General features: G+C 46.6%; 10 protein-coding genes across 10 annotated transcripts; 7 read left to right on the top strand and 3 right to left on the bottom strand.

Annotated features, from left to right (window-relative positions):
• Positions 1–946: 946 nt before the first annotated feature.
• On the bottom strand, positions 947–1,276 carry DAD3 (Dad3p; the record flags this gene model as incomplete). Its single annotated transcript, XM_024857707.1, has 1 exon — positions 947–1,276. The coding sequence occupies one exon, from the start codon at positions 1,274–1,276 to the stop codon at positions 947–949; it is 330 nt and encodes a 109-aa protein (XP_024714206.1).
• Positions 1,277–3,584: 2,308 nt separating this feature from the next.
• Positions 3,585–4,313, top strand: C7M61_002328 (uncharacterized protein; the record flags this gene model as incomplete). The annotated part of the gene is made up of 1 exon (XM_024857706.1): positions 3,585–4,313. The coding sequence occupies one exon, from the start codon at positions 3,585–3,587 to the stop codon at positions 4,311–4,313; it is 729 nt and encodes a 242-aa protein (XP_024714205.1).
• Positions 4,314–5,262: 949 nt separating this feature from the next.
• C7M61_002327 (uncharacterized protein) lies at positions 5,263–7,349 on the top strand (the record flags this gene model as incomplete). Its single annotated transcript, XM_024857705.1, has 2 exons — positions 5,263–5,856; positions 6,531–7,349. 2 exons carry the CDS (start codon positions 5,263–5,265, stop codon positions 7,347–7,349), a joined length of 1,413 nt encoding a protein of 470 aa, XP_024714204.1.
• Positions 7,350–8,285: 936 nt separating this feature from the next.
• Positions 8,286–9,422, top strand: ARC40 (Arc40p; the record flags this gene model as incomplete). The annotated part of the gene is made up of 1 exon (XM_024857704.1): positions 8,286–9,422. The coding sequence occupies one exon, from the start codon at positions 8,286–8,288 to the stop codon at positions 9,420–9,422; it is 1,137 nt and encodes a 378-aa protein (XP_024714203.1).
• Positions 9,423–11,427: 2,005 nt separating this feature from the next.
• C7M61_002325 (uncharacterized protein) lies at positions 11,428–13,128 on the top strand (the record flags this gene model as incomplete). Its single annotated transcript, XM_024857703.1, has 1 exon — positions 11,428–13,128. One exon carries the CDS (start codon positions 11,428–11,430, stop codon positions 13,126–13,128), a length of 1,701 nt encoding a protein of 566 aa, XP_024714202.1.
• Positions 13,129–13,166: 38 nt separating this feature from the next.
• Positions 13,167–16,829, bottom strand: ZCF19 (Zcf19p; the record flags this gene model as incomplete). Its single annotated transcript, XM_024857702.1, has 3 exons — positions 13,167–13,184; positions 13,264–15,178; positions 15,910–16,829. 3 exons carry the CDS (start codon positions 16,827–16,829, stop codon positions 13,167–13,169), a joined length of 2,853 nt encoding a protein of 950 aa, XP_024714201.1.
• Positions 16,830–17,570: 741 nt separating this feature from the next.
• Positions 17,571–18,398, bottom strand: FGR50 (Fgr50p; the record flags this gene model as incomplete). Its single annotated transcript, XM_024857701.1, has 1 exon — positions 17,571–18,398. One exon carries the CDS (start codon positions 18,396–18,398, stop codon positions 17,571–17,573), a length of 828 nt encoding a protein of 275 aa, XP_024714200.1.
• Positions 18,399–20,342: 1,944 nt separating this feature from the next.
• On the top strand, positions 20,343–22,001 carry PGI1 (glucose-6-phosphate isomerase; the record flags this gene model as incomplete). The annotated part of the gene is made up of 1 exon (XM_024857700.1): positions 20,343–22,001. The coding sequence occupies one exon, from the start codon at positions 20,343–20,345 to the stop codon at positions 21,999–22,001; it is 1,659 nt and encodes a 552-aa protein (XP_024714199.1).
• Positions 22,002–22,715: 714 nt separating this feature from the next.
• On the top strand, positions 22,716–23,087 carry C7M61_002321 (uncharacterized protein; the record flags this gene model as incomplete). Its single annotated transcript, XM_024857699.1, has 1 exon — positions 22,716–23,087. The coding sequence occupies one exon, from the start codon at positions 22,716–22,718 to the stop codon at positions 23,085–23,087; it is 372 nt and encodes a 123-aa protein (XP_024714198.1).
• A 971-nt stretch (positions 23,088–24,058) lies between these two features.
• On the top strand, positions 24,059–24,526 carry ARC15 (Arc15p; the record flags this gene model as incomplete). Its single annotated transcript, XM_024857698.1, has 1 exon — positions 24,059–24,526. The coding sequence occupies one exon, from the start codon at positions 24,059–24,061 to the stop codon at positions 24,524–24,526; it is 468 nt and encodes a 155-aa protein (XP_024714197.1).
• Positions 24,527–24,746: the final 220 nt, after the last annotated feature.

Raw genomic sequence — 24,746 nt, 5'->3', positions numbered from 1 at the left:
ATGGGTTTTGGTATGTTGTCGCCGTTGATGGTGACGACGGTCAGTTTAGATTGTCAAACACAGCCAGCAAAGGTCAAAGTAATTTGATCTTTTCAAATGATGAATCCATCATGTTTCTCTAGAGCCTTCAGATAAAGTATATGACAGATCCGATCCATCTGCCAACCGAGAAGTTGCAGCTCTTCCATGCATGGAAGATTCCGATCCTGGACAAACCTTAAACATTCCGGTGGTCAAAATACCGTTGACTAGGACATTTTCCTCTGATCAAAAGCCAATAAATGATTGACGTTGTAGCAAAAAGGATCTCTTCAAAGAACAGTTTCTCGTTGCTCGTCAGGTATTGAAGCGTGACGAGTAGAAAAACTCAGGCGATCCAGACACCGTAGAGATAAGCCAATGGCAATTGAATAAACTGTGTTGTCTTGCTCTTGGTTGTAATGCCCAATCGACTTCTTCGTTCTATCCACTGAGTTCCATCCATTGGTCGAGTATAAGAGTGATTAAATCGCCATAGCATGCCACAAAATGCCACATAATGCCAGATCCAAGTATCACAGAGCCCAAATTATCAAAGCAACTGGAAATTCCATACTCAGAGAGAACACCAAGAATGGGTCATCCTGAAGTGCTTCAGTACGCATGTCCTGGACTAAAAGCGTCCTCAATGGAACAATTGCTCCAACTAGAAGCCTCTGACATCAATATCTGAGATTGACAGGAGTTCCGGAAGTTGCAATTACCCAATTTACCGTCAAATATACTCTCCTTAGCACTCAACTCCAAAGATACACGTCCACTGACGCGTGGATCTCAATAAAGCACATCTCCACAAAACAAGCCCACAATGAACGACACGTAACCAAAATTTGACACAATCATCAGCGTCTCTTCATATCATCCACCTTCACTTCAAATAGCTCAATTCAAGAATCCCTTAACTCGATTAGTCGTCCTCCTCAGAGTGCAACTCCTCAGGTCTGTCTCTCTCCAATTCCTCCAACTCCTGGTTCCTCAATTGCATCAGATAAACCGCCGTTTTGAACAACGTGTAAACAAGGCCGACCTTTCTCTCCAAGTTTCTCATATTGCCTAGAAGGGCATCAGCTGGAACGGCGGCTCCTTCAGAAGCTGTTTTCTGTCTGTTCAAGCTGGCGATTTCCGAGGCCAATTTGTTCAATTTGACCGCTAGTAGCTGGTACTGCAGAAGGAGCTCTTTTTCAAGCAGCAGGAGATCGGTGAATGTGGAGTAGTCTGTGGTTAGGGTATCTTTCATGGTAATGTTGTTTACTGGGCACGTGAGACAAATCATGAAGTTGTAGTGAGGGCTGGCTTTAGACCCGTACACCACGCAATAATGTGTATGTTTCGGCTGTGGGTCTGGGACAAGCAGGATTTGCGAAAAGACCCGTGCACCACGGACGTCGCACTTGGCGGATTTCGCACTTGGAGCGGAGTTCCGGTATGACGGGCTTCGGGGTCGTCCGAAATAGGCTTGCCACGGGATTCCGAGGGCGAAAAATGTCGTCGCACCCGCATGATGCCCCTTGTTTAGCCCCCCATACCGCTGCACGGCGGGGTACTTCCACAGCGGATGACCCCTCCAAAATGCAGAATACAATGTGATTTTATGTAATGGTTTGGCGCCAGGAGGCTAGTGAGGTGGAGCTTGTGGCTAGGGCACCAGGGCTGGCCAGTATGGAACAACATCACGTTATTGTGGCGTGTGGAGCTTGTGGCGAAGAATCTGAGACATTTTCATCGACCGAAAAGGTATATGAATATGATGTTTTTATGTGTTGGTTGGAATAATTGGCGTTTTCTCGTTACGGTTTGGCCATTGAAACTGCTGCTTAGGCGTGGCTAGGGCGTTCTGCAAATGGCTGCAAATGTGAGACATGCGGGCTCTCAAAACCGCATGTTTGAGATATCGAACAGATGAAAATATACTACTTGCAGGGACATCCTACTATAGCAACCTCTTCTAAATAAAAATCCCAGTTTTTTCAACTATGCCCCACCTCCTCCTCCATAAATGCCCTTCCCTGCGTCAGAACGACCGTTGAATGTCGTGTGACAAAGCAACGGCAACGATTCCGCTATTGTCCATGTCTGGTCCACATCTGACATGCTTGGTCTACATACATGTCGTTGAGGTGACAGGCTTTACCACGAAAAAAGTGCTTCTTCGGGAACACGGTTAATCTGTGCATCACCTCCCACAGCCTGGATAGCAAGTGGTGCGTTTTTCGATGACTCTCAAATTTGGCCGGTCAGATGCGTGGACAAGTATAAGTAGGGGCATTTAGGCTTTTTGTTCTTTTTTGTTCCTTTTTGGTTTTGACGACGGTTGGGTTGTAGGTGTTTTGGGTTTAGCTGTACAATTTGTAACAAGTAGTGACATGAAGTGTTGAGTCAATAGTGTTATCTGGATGTGCAATATATGAGACATGACGTAGACGTTGGGCTACAATGCTGCACTGACAAGTAGCAATGTAAGAAAACTTCATCTAATGATTTAGGTTTTTGAAAATTCCACTGTCACTATACAAACGAGGCGTATTGATGTGTATTCAGAAATGGCCAGAAACCATGATATACAAGCTGAAATGGCCCAAAGGGTATACTACCGGGCTCAGTATCCTTCTCTCAGCTCTTAATAATCCAAATAAAGTGCTTTCATATTGATGGCTATGTACCGAGGATGTTGAACGACAACAAGTATGACAAAACACCATAATCCCAACTCTTCATTATAAATCTTATATTGCAGTTTCCTTTACAACCAATGCAAATATATATAATTCTTATACGTTTTCGTCTGGATCTCCGTAGAATAGCCATTCTCATACTCCTTTGATGGTGTGAGACACTCCAAAGCAACTGACCTACAATCCCAAAAAGCAAAAAGTACAACGAATATCAATTCCATTACTAATTTTCTTCCTATCTCGTGAGCTACGTTCTGATACCGATTAAGTCTTCTCCTCAATTGCACCATAATGTTCATTTTCCAATCCGACCCGCATGGTTGCTTCAGCCGTGCATCACAAAACCCACCCACCCAGCCGCCAACGCCAGAATCCTCCTTCTTAAAGCCTTAAAACACAAAACCCTTCCTTAAAGTTCCCCCAGAAACCAAAACCAAACCCCAGCTCGGTACATCCTGATTGGCGAAAAATGGGCAACATTCCGAAAATCTCATGCAGATTTGCACCCACCAACGGAGGCCCCAACCGGCCGAAGTCACCATAATTTCACCGAAAAAACGATATTTCCACCATTCCAGCCAAAAACATCAACTTCCATATTAAAAAAAAAAACCTCTTCTGCTCCCTCCCTTTACCCCTTGTTCACCTGCCAGTGAAGATTCCTTCACAGTGAGGCAGTGACAGCATTCTGCAGGTTCCACCTTCATCAACTTCAACCTCGTTTATTCCAACACCGTTTTCCCAATCCAGCACATACACTGGATCCGCTGCTCTGATTGGCTGAATTTTTGCTGTTATAGCTCCGTTTACGCTCCGAGCGCCAAAGCCTGAAATTCCCAGCTCTCCAGGCGCCAAATTTACCCCCCAGCAACCATGTCTGAAGACCAGAACGGAACAACAAACAGAACCGTGGACGCCGAGTACCGCAAAAGACGTCTTGTCAAGAAACCCGGATCGTCGTCCAAAACCAAGTTCTACGTCTGGTTGAGCGGCCACTCCGTGTGTGTTCTTTTCGGAACCATCACATTGTTTTTCCAGGCCTTGTGGCTCCCTAACATCTACTACATCAACTCCATCGCCTACAGACTCTGTCTTTTGGGTGCCACCACCGCGTTTTTAGCCACCTTGTCCCACAAGTTTGGTCTCCACTACTTGCCTCCTATCACGACCCTTGTGGCTCAGCACAACTTCCAGTACCTCAACTTGGCCATCATGTACTCCTTCACCTTCAAGTCCGTGTTCAAGATCGTGCCTTTGTACTTGATTTCCATCTTGCAGTTGTGTGAACACTTCAAGGTGGGTGCTGTGCAGAAACACGCCGACTCCATTGCGTCGATTATCGGTTTTGACGAGATCTTCTTGGTGTTTTATCTTCTCGTGAGAACCTTGCTCTTCAGATCCACCTCGGGCTACCAGTTGGCCATTCTTTTGGTGTTCTTGTGGTTGCGTGTGTTGTTTGACCCCGACACCGCCAAGATGTTCTCGTATGTCGTGGACAAGGCTGACGCCAAGGTGTCCAACATCAAGAACGAGAAGGTCAACAAGGTGTGGACCAAGATCAAGCGTTTCCTTGATGAGAAGCAGTCCTCGAACTTTCTTTGAGCGGGGATGTAGATTGTACGATAAGATTTGTAAGATGAAGGTGTGGAGAAGTTTGATAATAAGATATTTGTTTGATTGAATGTTGGTGTAGGGAGTGCAAGGTAGGAATTGAAGTCGTTGGGCAGAGTAGGGTAGTGAAAGGTACCAATTGACAAATGTATGCTTGTTCTAGGGAGTGTTCATTGATAAGTAGATGTGCTTATAAGATTTGGAAGCAAGAGAGTTTTTCAGAATGTAACCGACTGAGCCATATATTCGTCTATTCTTACTAAGATGAGTATCTTCAATTGTGATGAACAATTTTTACGAGGGTAAGCTATTCTCTTATTGGTTTGTTTGAACTTACAAAGCGATCATACCATCTATCATTGGTGTTGATGTTCACGGTGGACAAGCACATAACAATAGTTCAAGTGTTGGTTGTGTTCGATTACAAAACTTGACACATTTCATTCCTTCCTCCCGAGATACTCTTATTACAATCCCTATACTAGCTTATCTAGTAGGGGAGTGACGAACTACACATAGATACCAATTCTGGTGGTGCCAAGAAACACTCTTCAATATTTTTCTGGCAACTCAAAAGCTCAATTTAATCAAAAACGATGTGAATATTTATAAGTATCCAAAAATTATTGATCTTGTGGTTCGTACTTGTCTATCTACATCACATAAGACTGAGGTAGTGAGACCACGATACATCTTAAAACAACCACACCACAGAACATCTCCGCTATAGAGCCTTTTGTGTGCAAATCCCACACTACCTACGTCATGGCTATTGTTCATACCTTCAGGGCATTGGCTACTTTTCATAACCTACAAGGCATTGAGCTCACTGGATATGGATAGTCTGGGCACCCAGCATCTCAAGAAACACGACACTCTTAAATATTCATAACATTTCAACCACTTTTTTTAATAATCTAGATACCCAATTTGCCCCCGGATGTTCGTCATAGCCGCTAGTTTGTTGGTTCTCAATGCCATCTCAATGGCAGTGGTCTTTGGCATACTTCCACTTCCAACCTTCTACATTTATCCAACAGACCCTAATTTAGACTGGATGGATATCATCAACCTTTTCATCCAGATGCTCGAAACTTGGGAAAGTGGCTCCACAGAAGGAGTATACGCTTACCTTCCTCACAGTCTACCAGTTGGAAACGTTGTATATTCGTTCTACCAATGGGGGATGAAAAAGTACAATAAACTTCTGAAGGAAGAGGTAGTCTACAAAGACAGCGGTCTCCGTATATTTCCATGTTTAGTACGAGATGTGGTGTCACAGATTCCTCAAGCTAAGGAAACCGATAGCGTTGGTTCGTGGGTAACGGTTGTTGAAAACACCTTGAATCTGACCAAAAGAAGCGTCAGAAATGTGTCACATCTTGAAACGGGAAGATACGCCGAAATGGATCAAGACAATGCCGAAAGACTCTCTACTATCCCGTACCATCGTCCTGAGACAGCTGCAAGACACAGGCAGTTCTTCTACTGCCACTATGCCATTGCCTTTCTTGGTTACTTTTTGAGCTTTTTCGTTCATTCACTACATTGGCAAGCCGCCTTTTGGGTAGCACATAATATAACCGCTTCCGTGGTGTTAGCCGGGATCGCTTTGGATTTGTTCGGTTACTATACAATTCTACTGAACAACGACATAGCGTGTACTCCTGGACCTTTCCTCTGGTTCCATATTGTTCTTATGTTTTGGGGCTGGATTGGGTTGGTGACTACTGTTGTGCTGGTAGCAGACTGAGGTTTTGGAAGAGAGGCGAGTTACATGCCATGAGTTAATGTGTATTGCAATGCCTTGAGTTAATATGTAATGTAATCAATTGACGTCTTTAGTGGCTTTACCTTGAGATGTTACAATAGAGTCAGAAGAGGTACACACCTCAATTCTAGTCCAATACGCTATGTTTCATTTATTCAATAAACTCTTCACGTTAAATGCTCGTCGATTCAACAGATGGAATGTGCTTGGTCAATTGCCAGATTCGACAATTGGCCTCAATAAATAAAGTCAGTTGCCAAGCAAAATTTAGACCCCAGTATAGACATTCTCTGGCTACTCGAATTGTCCTCGAAGTTCATGGCAATTGTTCTATGCAATGATTCTTAGGCTCGATTCAAGAAAAACATTTCTCCTTTTCCAACGCAAATCGCTTCCTCTCTTCAATTAGCTCATCTGTTTTAGCAACAAAAAACCAGATGTTCGTCATCGCCGCTAGTTTGTTGGTTCTCAATGCCATATCAATGGCAGTCGTTTTCGGTATTCTTCCACTTCCCACCTTCTACATTTACCCAACAGAGACCAATCTAAACTGGATGGATATTATCAATCTTTTCATCCAAATGCTTGAAACATGGGAAAAGGGCTCGACAGAAGGGGTCGAATCGTACCTTCCTGAGAATCTACCAGTTGGAAATGTGGTCTACTCATTCTACCCATGGGGTATGAAAAAGTACGATAGAGATCTGGGAAAAGAGCTGCTCTACAAGGACGACGGCCACCGTATAATGCCCGTTCTAGTTCGAGATGTGTTATCACAATTTCCTCAAGCTAAGAAAACCGACAGCGTCCATACTTGGGAAAGGGTGGCTCAAAACACCATAAATCTGACGAAAAGGAGTATCAGAAATATTTCACATTTTGACAGGGCAAAGTACTCCGAAATGGATCGGGAAAATGCCCAGAGACTCCTTCGTATTCAGTACTGCACTACCGACACAGCAGCACGACACAAGCAGTTCCTTTACTACCACTATGCAATTGCTTTCCTTGGGTACTTTTTGAGCTTCTTCATCCAATCAGGTGGTTGGCAAGCAGTCTTGTGGATAGCACATAATATAACCGCTATCATAGTATTCTTCGGGATTCACGACGATATGGAGGGTTATTACACGATTTTGCAGAATAACGACATAGCGTGTACTTACGGGCCTTTCTTCTGGCTCCATTTTGTTCTTATGTTTTGGGGCTGGATAGGGTTGTATATTTCCTTTTTCTTGTTGAGTGTGGCCGAGTAAAGTATTTAAGGAGAGCGATTCAGAAACTTGTAGTCTGATATGCCCTTTGGTCAAGAGATCAGGGTGTTGTTTACATTTAATTGAAACTTAGCCTCACTCAATACAACCGTCTTCCAAAGCCGTTCAATCTGTAACGAAAACGGCGTAGAAAGTGCTTCTGGATCACATGCCTTGAATTCAAAGTGTGTAATGTATTAAACTGACGTTTTGAGTCGATATCGTCTCGAGTCTCCATAAACACCTACCCTGTATTTCCACCAATGGCCCAGCAATTTCTCTGAAATAGTCAAACATCTCCACCGTCAACGTTTGAACAAGAAAAAAAAGCTTCAAATCTTTCATTTATTGAGGTCAGCCAAGTGGTATGTTGTTTCTGGCCTATAGACTGGTTCAATCCACTTTTCTTCTTTCTTAATTTTACATTTGCATTTCTGCTTACCTTGTATTGTTTTTTTAACTTAATCCTCTATTATACCGATATAATATACATTTTGGTTTTTATCAGGATCTCAAGTATATCATTTAGGTCTACATAATTAGTCAACATCATCCACCCGTTTGGTGATCCAAAATACATCCAGCTGCAAATTGAGCTATGGAACTGACCTGCCTAGATGAGATTGACCTACCTTGAGTTTCAAAAGTATGAGATATAACACATTGACGTTTGAGCAGCCTTCATGCCTCGACTTCTCAACGAACACCTACCCTGTATTTCCACACACATCGCCCCAATCCACGCAATTCCTCTCCCACATCCATAAACCCCCATTCCCAATACCCCACTCAAATAAAATATAAAAATGCTGACGAAAATCGGTTGCAAGTCCGGTCGGACCGACCGTGGTGTACGGGTCTTGACCAACACATAGCTCGCTCCAGATCTCTAAATCTCAACTACACCTTCACCACAGTAGAGAGAAGCTCCTGTGCACCATGCTGCAGCCTATAGTATATCAATTGGGACACGAGCCCATTAAGGACCACTGCTTTGCTCCTGGATACGAGCTTTTGGCCGTCACCAAGGACAACACCGTGGAGTTGTACCAGACCCAGGTGAACTCCAAAACCAAGCCCCAGCTTATCACGACTTTGAAGGGTCACGACAAGACCGTCACTTCCGTGGATATCTCGCCCGATGGAACCAAGATCTTGACCTGCTCCCAGGACAGAAACGCCCTTGTGTGGGAATGGAACGATCAGGCTGGAGACTTCAAACCCACCTTGGTGCTTTTGAGAATCAACAGAGCCGCCACCGTGTGCAAGTGGTCGCCCAACGGAGACAAGTTTGCTGTTGGTTCGGCCGACCGGATCATTGCTGTCTGTTACTACGAAGCCGAGAACGACTGGTGGGTGTCCAAGCACTTGAAGAAGCCGCTCAAGTCCACCATCACCAGCTTGCTGTGGCACCCCAACAACGTGTTGTTGGCGCTGGGCTCCACCGACGGCCACGTGCGTGTTTTCTCGGGCTACATCAAAGGTGTCGACGAGAAGCCCGAGCCTTCCATCTGGGGCTCCAAGTTGCCTTTCCAGACGCTTGTGGGCGACTACTCCAACGAAACCGGCGCTTGGGTGCACGACGTGACCTTCAACAAGGACGGCCAGGGCGAGTCTTTGGCGTACGTGACCCACGACGGCTCCATTTCGGTGGTTTACCCTGGCGGAGAGGGCCAGCCTCCCGCTGCCTTCATCACCATCAAGACCAACTACTTGCCATTCAAGTCGCTCCTCTACTCGGGCAACAGAATCATTGTGGGCGGCCACAACTGTAACTTGATTGTGTTTGAGGGTGACCAGAACGGCTGGCACGAGGCCTTCCACGTAGAGAAGCAGAAGGACTTGATCCACGACGTGCCTGCTGTGGAGGAGGACCAGGAGATCTCGAGTCACGACGCTCTCAACATGTTCAAGCAATTGGACTTGAAGGGTAAGGCCAGCCGTCCTAACCAGAAGGGCAGCGGCAAGGCTTTGAGCACCATCAACCAGAACACCATCGCCAGTATCAAGTGGTACGAGGGCGGCAAGGTCTCCACGTCTGGTATCGACGGTAAGATCGTGATCTTCTCGGTCTAAGCACGTCTTTAGTAAAACGATAGACATAGTGAACAGTGTAGAGTAGAGGTTACGAATGAAAGGCGGGCTCCAAGGGTGTCTGTCAGAAATTGAGCTTTGGTATTGGGTTATCTTCAGGAATGTTTGGTTCAGAAGCAGAACTGAAAATATGGTTTTTCATCATGTAGACACCTTGCCTTGGAAACCGAAGGTTTCGCCTGAAACCGGCGCCTTCCAACACTACTGGTAAAAAAGAGCAGATCAACTGGATGTTAGAAGAAAATCCAAAAATGACAAGTCAGCTGGTGATGCATGTTTTTCCGAGGCTCAGGGTTCGCCAGGAAGTATGTTGTGTAAACAATCATCAGTATAATGTCTTGAGATCGACATACCTTTGGTTAGCACGAGTCAACAGGGAAAAAGCCGAAATCATAAACGAAGAATTCCTATTTGTACTGTTTTGTCCTGCATGTACCCTCAGTTAAAAGAAGGTTGGTAATCATTTCGGCGTCTTGGAAGAAGACATACCTTTGGTGATGGTGTAGCGAGATGGCAGAAAAAAGTGATTTTATGTGTTGGGGCGGGTAACCGCGAAAGACGTGCAGGGCCGGTCTCTGAGGGTCAGAGGTGGTGGATTTTTAGGGTTGGTTTTTTGAGGGCATTTTTTTGATTTTTTATTTTTATTGGTTGTTGAGGAGGAGATTTTTTGAATTGAGTGGGGTCTGAAGTGTTTGTGTGTTTGTGGGTGCAGAAGGGTGGCTTCATGTTTGGCTGCGAAAGATGGAGTGGTAGGGTGTTAGGCGATCAACGATATTTGGATTCCGCAAATATTTGGTTTCTGTTCTCTATTTGATATTCTGTACTTGATTAAAATATAAGTCGAGCAGAGCTGATTCTGCCATGATTTGCTTCATGGAGTTCCCTCGGCCCTGAACTTCGATGCATGTGTGGACATCATCACGGCTATGCTTCCAAGCTGTTTTGACTCGCTAGTTGAGAGTCAAGATTTTTGGAATGGGCAATTACTGCTTGTATATGCTTGTGTAGTAGTATGGTGAGATCCTCCAGTGTGTTGAACGGTGTTTACCTCTCAACCTGTCATTCTACTCCATCACTCTTGAATATCGTTACTTTTCAACCATTAACGAGACTTGCAAAAAGTGAATTAAAGCAAACATTGAGATCACTGTTTTGATAAGTTCCTGTAAACATCCATCTGCTTTCTTCAGAACGACTGCCAATTCTTTGCAGAAGAACAATTGCCATTGAACATCGTGTAATACAATTGTCCAAACCGCAACATCCATTCATTCTAACAAATCTTCCACAATTGAAACTCCCAAAAAACGGTGTGATTGCCCACCCTAGCCCTGCTCAATCCTAGTGACTGCGAGTCACTCCTCTGCGTATCACAAAGTGCTTAAACTTTCGTAAATATGCTCCTCGAAAGCACACGGTTTGTGCCATTCTTCCTCGGTCGAAGCCCTTAATCACTACAATCCAAGTCGCTAACTCCCCAAAACTAACTAAAATCACCAATTCTCATAATACCCTCCAACAATGCCTTCATCCCACCAATGAAAACCTCTATATCCCACTCCGCCAGCCCATTTCACCGTCTCCGTCTCCGTCCACAAATCTCAAAACCAACTTCAAATTCCAACTGTCAAATTCCCAAAATCTCCCCAAATCCGCAGAATCCCTCCTTTTCTCCCATGCACCCGCAAATAATATCCTCATACCCTCCCTCGTAATGGCATATAGTTGCGGCGAGCAGCAGCCACACGCTTAAGCGAGATAAGCGAATCTCCCCCCACCGGCCAAAAACGCAAACCCAAACGTAAAAAATATTTCTCAAACAGGCACGGCCAGAAAAACTATAAATACGGCCCGTCCCCCAACAATCAAATTTTTTAAAAATCCCCCAGCAATCTCCCGCCCCAACCGCACCGGTCCCTGCGCAGACAGGCATACGGCTCACAGCGTACATCGCAGTGACAGAAGCTACCTACCACCTCCCTTATCAATGCCCATACTGAAGCTGGACCTGCTGCCTGTGCTCAAACGACAGGCGGGCGGAAGAGACGTGGCTGCTGGCCAATCAGAAACCGTTCCGTTGCTCCGGGCGCTGCCGGAAAATCTGTACTTTGGGCCTCGTTCAGCAAGCAGAGAAAGACGCCTCAACCACCCCAAAACAACCCTGGAGTTTGGCCGCCGGGGTCTGGGGCTGCCTGTTCTCAACAACCGCCGCATGCTGGTTTCTGCATTGGAGCTCCACAAAACCGGCCGGAGCCAGCTAAACATGCCGTTTTTCCAGAGACTTCTTTCTTCGGGTTACACGGTGCTGAATCCGATGGGATCCTCCCACGACTTGGCCAGTTTTGCCTTTTCCGATACGGGCTCTGTCGGCCTGGCGGATGTGGAGAACGACGACTACGAAAGACCGTTTCGCCGCATGAGTGTGCTCAATGAATTGAGACCAGAGAAGCTCATTGGAGACTGGCTGCCTTTGGCAGACTGGAAAGCCGGCTACGTGGACCCCAAATCCGCCAAAAGCAAGCTCCGCAAGTTCTACACCGACCAGAACGAGCTCATTGAGCGGTTTACTGAAATCGACAATTTCTTGGACTACGGCAAAATCCACTTGAACATGTTGAATACCTATACTGACCCAAAGAACCCAAGCAAGCTTCTGCAGCTTGACGAGGAGCCGGAGCCGGCGCTGGAGGCCATGGAACAGTCGAACTCGAAATCTAGACTCAATGCTGAACCTGGCAATATCAGGGAAGGCGGTCAGTTTCTCGGTTACGACGAGGAACAGTCCTCTCAAAGCGTGCTTGTGGCTATTTTGGTCAATTTCGCCGTCAACACCGTGCTTTTGATTGGAAAAATCATCATCTCGCTCTTGACAAACTCCCTTTCTGTGATCGCCTCGTTGGTCGATTCCGTGCTTGACTTCCTTTCCACCTTCATCATCTACATCGCCAACAGGCTCTCCAACAACAAGAACTGGCGAACACAGATCTTGTATCCTATTGGCCGAACGAAGCTCGAGCCGTTGGGAATCCTCATCTTTTCCGTCGTCATTATCATCTCTTTTTTCCAGGTTGGCCTTGAGTCTTTCAAGAAGCTTTTCCTCAGTAAACCTGAAGAAAGAGTTATTGTGGAAATCGGCATCGATGCAATTGCTATCATGCTTGCCACTATCGGTGCTAAAATCATCTGTTGGGCTTGGTGTATAACCTCCAAATCCAGTTCAGTCCAGGCTTTGGCACAAGACGCCATGACTGATGTCATTTTCAACACCGTCTCCTTGATCATGCCTACTATTGGCCACTATGCTGGCATCTGGTGGGCAGATCCGCTTGGTGCCCTCATTCTTTCCGTCTACATCATCATTAGCTGGGGATATACAGCATTTGAGCATATTGATAACTTGACAGGCGCAGTTGCCAGTGCCACAGATTATAAGGTGGTTTTGTACTTGGCGTATCGGTTTGCTGAGTGTATTAAGCAAATCACCGCCCTCAAGGTGTACCATGTGGGTGACAATTTGAATGTGGAGATCGACGTCGTCTTTGACACAGAAAATTACAACTTGAGCTTCAAAGACGCCCACGATATCGCCGAGGCGCTTCAGTACGCCATTGAGAGCTTGCCCATGGTTGAGCGTGCTTTCGTCCATATCGATTACATGGAGGGCAACTTCAAGGGCCATCTCACGTAAGATGCCTTAGCTCAGCTCAATGGGGAATTCCAGTTGCATTATGCCGACAAGACTGTCTCGGTAATTTGTGAGCAAGTCGTCGGTGTTGTCCTGGCAGATTCTTGTCAACTTCTCCACGAGCTGCTTCGACTTTACTAGCGCATCTTTCCATGTCGATTCCTTGAGCTCATTTTGATCGTTTTGATCGTTCAAATAGTGAAGCTTGTCGTGTGCTTTGAGATGGCTGAGGCCCTTGAGCAATACGACGCAACCAAAATAGAAGAAAAAGTGGATCTGGTCCGACAAGTACGCATAGTACGAGTCGTTCTGGATCTTTATAGAAAAATCAACAAGGTAGTAGGCGCTCGAGACGATCTGGCTTATGCACTTTCTGTCACAGTCTGTGAGTGACGTCAATAATCTGTCTTGAAGACTCGCTGGTGAAGGTGGCTGTCTCTTAGAAGCCCCCACCTTCTCTTGCGTGTAGCTGAGATGCACAAGTATGAGGCAAAATGAAAGTGTGGACTCAACAAACGAGATCGCAGGTTGGGAAAATAAATACTCCCATTGCTCATACCATCCTTTGATCTCCTCCTTCACGCCCTTGAAAGCAAGCTCCACTTGCTCTGGGTCATTTGCCAGTGCACCATTGCAGCTGAGCTGGATGTAGTTGTAAGTAATCAACAAAATGCCAATTTCACTTACCATACGGCCATCGAAGTTGGTAGCGCTAGGTAGGCTTAGGGCTAGATTGCAGTGGCTAAGTCTGATCTGATCGACAATGCACATTCTTCCGCTGAAAATACAGCTTGCCAAGTGATTGAGAATGAGGTGGTTGTAGATGCGGTACATCGTGAGAGTCTGGTATTCGGTAGAATCGAACTGGTTGAAAAGGAATGTAAAGTTAGGCGTTTCGTCTTCTGCTCTGTGGAGCAATACTCCGAAGTTGGATTTGGAAATGAATGTTGTAAGTGCGGTGCCTGAAAGGCTCCATGAGTCCATATTGAGCTCTTTAATGCTGACCTCATCATCAAGAAGAGGGTCATCGTCGACGGTGCTGCAAGCTATTGAGGACAAGGACATCGAGTAGATTGAGAGAATAACCATGGCTTGGAGGTCTTCGATATCGCCCTTTGAGTCGCCACAACCCTGGAAACAAGCGACTTTGAGAAGCGTCTTGTTGAGGTCTCGAAGCAAATGCTGGATCAACAATTTGTATGTGATTTTCTTTCTGCGGTGGCTATCAACGTCACCAGGGTTTGGCTTTCCATTGAGGGAGTATCTCAACGACAAACAGCAGCACGTCGTTATCAAAAGAGAAGACTTTTTCCTGACGCTGTCTATTAAGTCCTCTGTAGACATATCGCTAGGAAACAGGACCCATCTTCCGTAGTTACTCCTGAAGTCGTTCATAAGGTCAATAACCTCGTATTTGGTGAGCACGCCAGCGTCTATAATATCACCTTCACTCAGCACAATTGCGGGTTGACCGTGTGAAGCTCTGAGTTTGAGAAGATTCTGCACTGGCCTGGACACAGATCCTGGGTTGTCTGCCAACAAACTAAATGGAGATGTTTCAAAACCTTTTGACGGACCTAGAATAATATGTGGAGGCTCTTCTTCAGCCTGTTGCAGCACGTCCGTTGCAAGGGCGTCTGTCACCGAATCCTGGATCACCTGAGGTGTGACAGGGAAAGTCTGTGGAGTAGGGTGATCTTTCATCGTCGAGGCTGCATCAAGGAGCAATTTCACGTCACTGCTCAAAATGGACTGACCTGGCGATTGTGTAGCTCCATTCTGCGCCTGGAGAAGCTCCAAAATTCTGGTTACAGACCCGCATAAGAAGTCGAGTTTCTTGGACGAATTGTGATCCGTATCGACCCTAGAAATGTAATGGTCGTTATTTCCAGGAATAACCTCCACAGTCTGGTTCCCGCTCAAGTGCTCGGGCACTCCATTGACAATTTTCACTCCGGGATTTGCCGATCTATAGGCTGTCTCGAAGGAGCATTGGATGCCCACACTGAGACACCGCAAACAGCAAATAGCAGCAGGGGAGCTTCTGAAACACCTAGTCTTTTGTTTTCGACAATAGTCACATGCTCTGTACGCTCTTGTCGGTTGGATTGATCTTCCGTTCGATTTTTCATGGTCCGCGGGAGCTTCCGCGGGAGTATCTTTGGGAGTATCATTCGGCGTGTTCTTCCCCCTTTTAGCTCCCAGAGTAGTCAGCGATGTTGATGATCGCTTCATTGGTACGTTTCAAGGGAGGAAAAATGGACCTTTGGATGATGCGCTGGTGCTTGTTGGTGCTTCTTATCTTTGTCTTATCTCGGTAAGTACAGGAACATTGGTCTGGCAGTAAGGCGTCGTCGTGATAAGACGGAATTCTGGGGTAACAGGGTCCAGAAACCACAGAAACGTAAACGCCACAGTGAGCAAGCCACATGGGCATAGCATGGAAAGGATGTTTGTTTTTGGTGCCTTGTTGATTGCAGCCATATCATCCGAGGAACCACTCAGTATGCCTGATGCACTCGTCTCGAGGCATTGTCCAGTGAATGAGCCCGGTTTCGGTAACCTGTCCTAGATGGGGCTGTCTTAAGCGCTTAAACGCCTCGACCCCTTGGCGCTTCAATGTTAAGACCTGAAGCTATACTCACAAGCAAATGCCTTTAATGATCATGGAGAACGACGCTTCCGTAGCTCAAGAATCAAAGACTGAGTTTCATATTCGAACTCTCAAACAGCGATGCTTTCACGCTCCTAAACTCCTTGTAGCTGACTTTCCCCTCGCCTCACACTATCTTGTAGCATACCTCGGTCTCGTCCTCCTTCACGATCAACCCTATCAGCGTAAGCCGGGCACCCTTGTTGATTCCCATGTGGTCAAAGTCAATCATGCCTGTGTAGTTCACCTTGCCGGCCTTGGTTGTAGAGGAGTTGCTCAAGTGGAACAGACCCAGAAACACGATGTTGTAGTCTTTATCGGAAGTCACCACTCTCTTTGGCTTCCCGTCACTTGAAGTGACCTCGTGAACACGCCCACTTGACTTTTCAGACGTTTTCCTCATTGCATCATTCGGATCAAGCCGATCTAGCTTGAACCCAAAAGCCGTAAGTGCCTTGTCAATGTCGCCCCACCAGGGAAGTGGAGATATCGCCCAGCGCCACGTAAGATGCGTTCTTCCGTCGGATTTCGTTATCGTGATCTTGGGTCCGTGGATCGTGGGGTGTTCGGTCTCGATCCAGCTATCGAAGAAGTCCAGATCTTCCGTTTTGAGCAAAAGCGGAATGCCAAACGTGTCCCTCACGAGCTTCAGGCGGAAAAGCTCGTCCAAAACCAGAAACTGGACGTTTTGCAGGTGTAGGTCATCCGTGAAGTTGGGGATGCTCTCCACATACTCGTAGAACTCGGGATCAAAGTACCTGAGGTACAGCGGGAAGCCGAATTTGCGGTCCCAGGGCCAATTGAAGCTGAGCCAAAGAGGCAAAAACGCACACTGAGACGCGTTGTCCAGTTCGGACAGCGATACCTTGTAGACCTTGGATCCTAGGTATAGAAGCATTGTAAAGGAACTGGACGCTGCCACAAGGAGCACGACCGTCAAAAAGCTAGTTTGCGGTTTCTCCATCGTTCCTTTGCCATTGAGGATGCCGGGGTTCTCCTGGAGTGTCTTTTTGACGAGGTTCTGTTTCATCATTCGTTCGTACTGGGACATTTTGGGGTGTTTTAGGACAAACGATCTTCGAAAAAGGATTGTAGTGTTTGGATTGAAGCGGTTTCTGAAGCTATATAGGCCTATCGGTAGCCTAAGGGCCTTTTGTGTGGAGATCATGGTGGATGTGTAAAGAAGGATATGAGGTGATGTCTGGGGAATATGCGCACCATGATAGTAGGTTATGGCGGGGTGGTCCATGTACTTGAAGTGGTCAATGAATTTTACAGAATACAGATAATTGGTTTACGGTGAATTGTGTGATTGGCGTTTGTGTAAAATACAGATCTTGTTTGTCGTCACGGCCAATTGGCGGAATCGTATTGGGGAAGTGGCTAGTGCACTCGTTTCCACTGGTCGATGTACATTAATCCAATTGGAATGTCTCAGTGACGTGTCATAAAGGGGTTGTCGTCAATTGTAGCAAGGTCTTTGTTTGGAGTTTGAGTTTAGGAGAAATTGATGGCTTTGGGTTGGTCGACCGCTGCACCCATTTTGAGTAAGTGTCTTGGTGGATCGTATTCGTAGAAGCAGTTTGAAGCAAAATCCTCTTGAAAACGTCTTGCAGCTTGTAATTTCCGGCTTTGAGTCATACGACATAGGCTATCTTGCAATCAGCGGCCCTTCTATCTCAATACAAGTAGAATTCAACCAACATCCCCATCAGAATTCAATTCTTTGCCTGAGTTCCGTTCTCCTTCTTCACCGTGCGTCACATCAATCGCCTAAAAATATCCTCCGCCGCTACTCATCAATGTCAGCCCAGTTGGTCGACTTGTCCTCCATCAGCTCAAACATCTGCCTCACCTCCTCCTTGATCTTCCGCTCCTTCTCGGCCTGCTCGGCCTTGAGCTTCTCCTGCTTCTGTTTCTCTTCCAAAAGCTTCTTCTGCTTGGGCGTCATGTACTTGCCCTTTGGTTCCTGAGACTCCCTAGCTGGTCTTTGATCCTTAGACCTAGGCTTCTGCTCCTTATGCTCCCTGTGATCTTTGGACTCCTTGTGATCTCTGTGTTTCGACTCTTTAGGGCCCTTGGGTGCCTTTGGCTCCTCGGCAGGAGCTCCTATTCTCATCGCTAGAGACTTGGCAGCATCTGTCATGGGTCCTTTCTCATAAAGCTTATCCTCGAACAAATCCTCCTCTTCTTCGTCCGAAACGTCCTCCCAGTGCTCCTCCTGATTACCCTCGTCTTCTTCATGCTCCTCGTGATTCCTGGAGTTTGGAGCACCTCTCTGTTGTCTAGGAGCATCACGATGAGTATCCCTGTTTCTGTTTCGCTTGGATTTCCGTTTGGGTTCATCCTTAACGCCGAGCCTGTCGCCAAAGGATCTAGCCAAATCCAGCACTTCTCCAGTTTCAGAACTCTGTGGCGGCGTGGGAACCTGTTCTTCGTTTCTCTTCTTCAGCTTTGGTTTCAGCTCTTTCTTGGGTTCGTCCTCTTCAGGCTCTGCAGACGCCCATTTTGATAAAACCGATGTGGCGGGTTTTGGCGATGATTTTTTGATTTCTGGAGCCGCTTGCTTGATTTCTGGCTCCTCGGCTGCCGCAGCCCATTTCGATTGAAGCCCAGGCATCGTGGTTTAGTAGTACTTAAGAATGCGCACCTATATGGTGGACTATCAACAAGTCTGAAAGTGGACACAGAGTGGAGGAAATGATGGAATGGTTGATTTTTTGGAAATGCGGTGATGGCTGAATTTTGGACTTGCGTGCTACTTTGTTGATTCTGTGTTGGAAATGTTTTGGTACATCGGGGTCACTAGTAGCAGGGAAGTACCCTCAGCTCAATGAATGGTATGAGGAGGTCAGAGAAATTTTGATGTATTCTTTCATTCAATTAGCAGAACTGCCATTTTATAGGCTTTCGGTTTTTCAGCTTTTCAGGCTTTCAGCTTTTCAGCTTTTCAGGTCATTACAGTGCTTCAGCTGTATCGTCAAATAGTGGATTAGATGCCATTGATAGTAAGCACGCTTCTCCATAAATCTGTTTCCTGATGATATTGAAGGCTTCGCTTGAAGCTGATGAAACTTCATATCAAAAGAGGCAGAAGCAAGTAGTAGGTGAAAGATTCTGCGTTTTCCGTATGCATCAATTGTGTCTTTTGACGAAGGTTGACGAGAGCGAGCTTGGCTTCCTAGACTTCCTTAAGCTCATAATGCCTTAAACTGATAAAATCGACATTTGCTTGAGTTTGGTGGTTAACTGATTTCGACTATCTTTGATGCATATGAAAAGACTAAACCCAGTATAAATCAGACCCCACCAACTTTTCACACCAAACCAATGCTTCCACTACTAAAGCTGAGTCAACAATTCGAGCCTGACAACCTCCTGGCGCAAACTCTATACCTTATGTGATTCACATTTACGATCATCATGTGAACTACGAAATCCCCCACGAGTCAGAAACCGATTTTCCAAACCAATCTCTCTTCTTTCTCTAAATCCTTTTTAAACTTTTTTCAATCAAATGTCACAACCCTTCAGTCCCTCCCCACTTGACACTTCCACATGTCCATTGACTTTCACGATGCACCGGCTCAACGGCCCGGTACCGGCTAAGCGCATATGCCCTGGCAGTCTTCTGTCAGCATGCGCGAACGAGACCGCAAGGCTGGACAATCTGGAGATTTGACTGAAAACTGGGTTTTTCAGGATTTCAGAAATATCAACTTCCATACAAAATCGGCCTCTTTTCGTTCCCTAGAAGCTATCCCGATCGGAGGTCGGTGCAGCGCAATTTAACAATGAGCATGCCAAGGGTATAGGCTGAATTTTCAGTTACCATGAAGTCCAGCCGAGTGAGGCTGATCTATGGATTGACCGAACGGACACTTAGAAGGAGATTTTGGCAAAAGTCTGGCATCTCCAATTCGTCCAAAACAAAAATCCACCTTATAAAAAACTGAAGAATCGACTAAATGATGCCTGCTCTTTGTGGCTGCAACTTTCAGGAACCACTACACAAGCATGTGGGCTTGACGATCCGGTCATCCCAGTCACTTCACACCAAACCAGCTTTTCCAAGCTCAACTCTCCCAAAATCTCTACCAACTTTCAATCTCAAAACCTAAAAACTACTCAATATTAATGTCCCTCCCCCTCCTCTTCTCCCTCCCACCAGACCCTGACTAGCAACCTCCAATCGGCCGGCCTGGATGCTCCGCTATTGGCCCAATTCACTCAATCCTAGAATTCCACCGAAAAGACGCCCCAAACTTTCCACTGGACCTACTCCGACGCCGACCGAAAAGCACAGTTTCTAAAACGCCATTACTAATCTGATGTAATTGCTGCGACCGTAAGGGCTGCACTACAGTGCGGGCCAGCTGGCCACGCTTAGTCACAATTGATAAACCAAGGCCGGATTCGTAATCTCCGTGAAATTCTGACCAAAACGAACCCCCTAAACCGCCATAAATAACCAGTCTGTGCCACCCGTCAGGAGGTGGTGACATGGACCTCAGCTGACCGCGAGAAAACCAACTTTTCCTCTTCCACATACCACATCTTCTTTATGTCCCAATACTCCAACTTCAACCTTTCTTCCGAATTGCCCGCCTGGAAGCGCCTCGAGTCTGTGTACGAGCAGGTCGGCAAGACCCTCAAGGTCAAGGACGAGTTCGCCCATGATCCTGAGAGATTTGCCAAGTTCTCTGAAACCTTCAAGAACTTCGACGGCCTGGAGATTCTCTTTGATTTCTCCAAAAACATCATCAACGACGAGGTCAAGAAGGACCTTGTGGCCTTGGCCAAGGAGGCTGGTGTGGAGCACCTCAGAGACGAGATGTTCAAGGGCTCCAAGATCAACGAGACCGAGGACAGAGCCGTGTACCACGTTGCCTTGAGAAACAGAAAGCTCAAGGAGATGAAGGTGGATGGCGAGAACACCGCCCCTGAGGTCGACTCCGTGCTCAAGCACATGAAGGAGTTCTCGGACGATATCCGTTCTGGCAAGTGGACCGGTTTCACCGGTAAGGCCATCACCGACGTGGTGAACATTGGTATTGGTGGCTCCGACTTGGGTCCTGTGATGGTCACTGAGGCCTTGAAGGCCTACTCCAAGGAGGGCTTGAACGTGCACTTTGTGTCCAACATTGACGGCACCCACTTGGCCGAGACCTTGAAGGGCTTGAGCCAGGAGACCACCTTGTTCTTGATTGCCTCCAAGACCTTCACTACTGCTGAGACCACCACCAACGCCAACTCCGCCAAGGCCTGGTTCTTGGAGAAGGCCCAGCAGGACGACATTGCTAAGCACTTTGCTGCTCTTTCCACCAACGCCGAGCAGGTGGCCAAGTTCGGTATCGACACCAAGAACATGTTTGGCTTTGAGAGCTGGGTCGGAGGCCGTTACTCCGTCTGGTCCGCCATTGGCTTGTCTGTGGCCATCTACATTGGTTTCGACAACTTCAACGACTTCTTGAAGGGTGCCGAGGCCTTCGACGAGCACTTCACCTCCACCCCATTGGAACACAATGTCGCTGTTCTCGGTGGTCTTTTGTCCGTGTGGTACAACAACTTCTTTGGCGCCCAGACCCACTTGGTTGCTCCTTTCGACCAGTACATGCACAGATTCCCAGCCTACCTCCAGCAGTTGTCCATGGAGTCCAACGGTAAGTCTGTCACCAGAGGCAACTCCTTCACCAACTACCAGACCGGCACCATCTTGTTTGGTGAGCCAGCCACCAATGCCCAGCACTCTTTCTTCCAGTTGGTGCACCAGGGTACGAAATTGATCCCCGCCGACTTTATCCTTGCTGCTCAGTCCCACAACCCAATCGAGAACAACTTGCACCAGCGCATGTTGGCCTCCAACTTCTTTGCTCAGTCTGAGGCTTTGATGGTGGGTAAGGACGAGAACCAGGTGCAAAAGGAAGGTGCTACTGGCGGTTTGGTGCCTCACAAGGTCTTCTCTGGTAACAGACCCACCACCTCCATTTTGGCCCAGAAAATCACCCCAGCCGCTTTGGGTGCTTTGATTGCCTACTACGAGCACGTCACTTTCGTCGAGGGTGCCATCTGGAACATCAACTCTTTCGACCAGTGGGGTGTTGAGTTGGGTAAGGTGTTGGCCAAGGCTATCGGCAAGGAGTTGGACGAGTCCGGAGACGTTTCTGACCACGACCCATCCACCAACGGCTTGATCAACCAGTTCAAGAAGTGGAGCTCGTGACTATCCAAGCCACGGTTGTAAGACCTGTGCTTTTGAGTTAGAATAAATGTTATGATGTACTGTTAGAGTTGGTGTAGGAGGTTGGTGGTGTGGTGAGGCTGTCATTGAAAGGAGTCTTTTGTAGTGGATTCTCTGGGTACTCTCAAGAGGGTTTAAGATGATTGATATCTCAATTATTTGATCTTCCGAAAATTCTAAGAACTAACTGTATTTGATGCTTGAATACCATTGGAATGATAAAATATGTCATACTTTCAAGCATTATGCTAAATTGTCTACTGTCATCTAACACTTCATTGTCTGCTTATCAGCACGGCTGAATTGCTGCAAATGAGATACACCGTCTATATATACATACCAAAGCCAACAAAACCTTTATTTATTTTTTGGAAACTGTTCTTTCTTGATCTATGTATACATTTGTATTGTTGAAGAGCCAAATAGAAGAAACACAGATTTGTCTGCTTTCCTTCTTAATATATACCCATCTCAGTGCCTCAATGGCTGCAACCGATGAGCACAATACACCACAAGCCATCCACCACACCATGGATTCCCCTCACTAAAACACCAAAAATCATCAAAATCTCCACAATCTCCAAAACCCCCAATCCCTTAATCCAAAAAATTCCCAATCTCTTCTTCCCTTCTGCCTTTTGTACATCCATCTATCACCTGGAGGCTCTCATCTGCAGGCACAACCAGTCTTTTTCCATGTCATCAGAAGAAATCGACATCCCACGGCCGCCAGAGGGCGACGACGGCTTGGAAAACCCCATGAGGGCGGTCGTCGTGGTCAATTCGCCCGACGTGCCGGAAGGCGAAATGGAAGAACGCATGCTTGACTGTGTTCAGACGTTCGATGAGGTGGACCAGTTTTTCGACAAGTTCGATGAGGAGGTTGCTGTGCCCAACGAGTCCCACATCAAGTACGAGGTTGGCAGCGACGGGCTTGTTGTGATTATCGTGGATCTGCGGAAACTCAAGGATACGGTGTTGGCGTTCATCGACAAGTTTGCAGCTGAGGTGGGGGACAATGCTAGAGACGATCCCGAGGAGGCGGCGCCCAAGAGAGCCAAGAAGTGATGTACAGTAGAATAAACGGAAAGGTAAGATGGTGTAGGTGGGTGGTGCTACTTTGGTGGTGCATTTGTGGTGGTGGTGCTTATGGTGAGGATGAGGTTGATGAGGTGGATGAGGTGGATGGTACGATGAAGGAGTGGTGGATCGGGTAGGGTTTTTGATATTTGTGAAGAGAGGCGGAGTTTTGAAGACGGATGTTAAAGATGAGAAACACTATAGGTGAGTGGTTGTTGACCTTCCCATGTATTGCTGTATGGCTCGTTGGACTGCCTTAATATGGGACTATCGATCACTATCAGGTCTGGTGATTTTAGGGTATCGGCTTTGATTTGAAAAACGATTTAAAAATGCGTTGGATTAATGGAAGTTGAAGTCAGTTGTGCAAATGTCGATGGTTTAGTGAGTTCACTTCAGTCCTCTTATGGTCATAATGGATGCAATTCAGAAAAGCTTAGTGCCTTTCACTCCTCAACCTCTCCCACAGATGATAGAAATCTTCCACAATAATGAAAAGTCCAAAAAATGTTGCGTCTATGATGCTGATCGCTAAATTGTGCCAGAATCATTATCTACCACACCTCATTGCATTGACATGATCCCCAACCAGAAACCATCTTCCACTCATTGACCACAAAAAACACTTCAGACGTCAAAATTAAAATATAACTATTCTCTTGACTTCTCTTTTTCTTTTGCTCCACTTCAATTAATTCCACCGAAGCCCATACCTGCCTACCGGTCCGTTTCTCGGGGTACTACCCTTCACTAAACCCCACACCAGACCCCACAAAAACCACTAGAAAACAGTCTTCCACCAAATACCCACCCAAATCCAGATATCCCCAATATCCCATCCCCAACTCCACAAAACCACCATACTTAATCCTATCACCTCCGGAGGTGGACCTCGGGACCTGCACACTCGCGACCCTAAGTAGTGAGGTATCAACTACTCCAGATACAACTACACCACAATGGAGGACTGGAGAAGAATTGATATCGACGCCCTCGAACCGGAAAACCACCTTTCCAAGGAGGACCTTGTGCCGGACTTGCCTGCTGTTTCTTACCAGGACATCGAGGCTGTTTCCAAACAGGTGAAGCAGCAGTTGTCGCTGGGTCAGTTCGTGCCAGCCTTGCAATTGGCTTTGGACAATCCTCCTTATGTTGCCGACGAGCCCACCAAGAACTTGCACGCTGAGACCGTGTTTGAGGTGCTTGTGTCGATCAAAAACAACAAGAACGTGAATGAGTTCAGCAATATCGTCAAGCAGTTGGACCTGGACCAGCAGGACAACTTGGTGAAGTACTTGTACAAGAACATGAACACGACGTACGGCGCCAAGCAGGGCGGTTTGTTGTTGAACTGGTTCGAGAAGACCGTGGATGTGACTGGCTTGGGCCCTGTTGTGCGTTTCTTCACCGACAGAAGAACCGTGTAATGAAAAGTATAGACCAATGAACGACTTCGTATGGGGCAGTGTAGGTGCCTTTGTTTTAGAGGGATTCGATGAATTCAAACTTTCAAGGCAATTGGAATATTGATAGAGAGCATACGTTATGACTCTTCGAATGCGTAGAGCTATTCAATGCCTATTATCGAGAACTCCCATTTTTGTCGTAGTACTACAATTGCCTAAATTACCTCCTAATGCATCGTCT

This window comes from Candidozyma pseudohaemuli (assembly GCF_003013735.1).
Source record: "Candidozyma pseudohaemuli strain B12108 chromosome Unknown scaffold00004, whole genome shotgun sequence".
NCBI lineage: Eukaryota > Fungi > Ascomycota > Pichiomycetes > Serinales > Metschnikowiaceae > Candidozyma > Candidozyma pseudohaemuli.
Note: the sequence above shows the minus strand (reverse complement) of the source record. Positions and strands in the feature narration are given on the sequence as shown.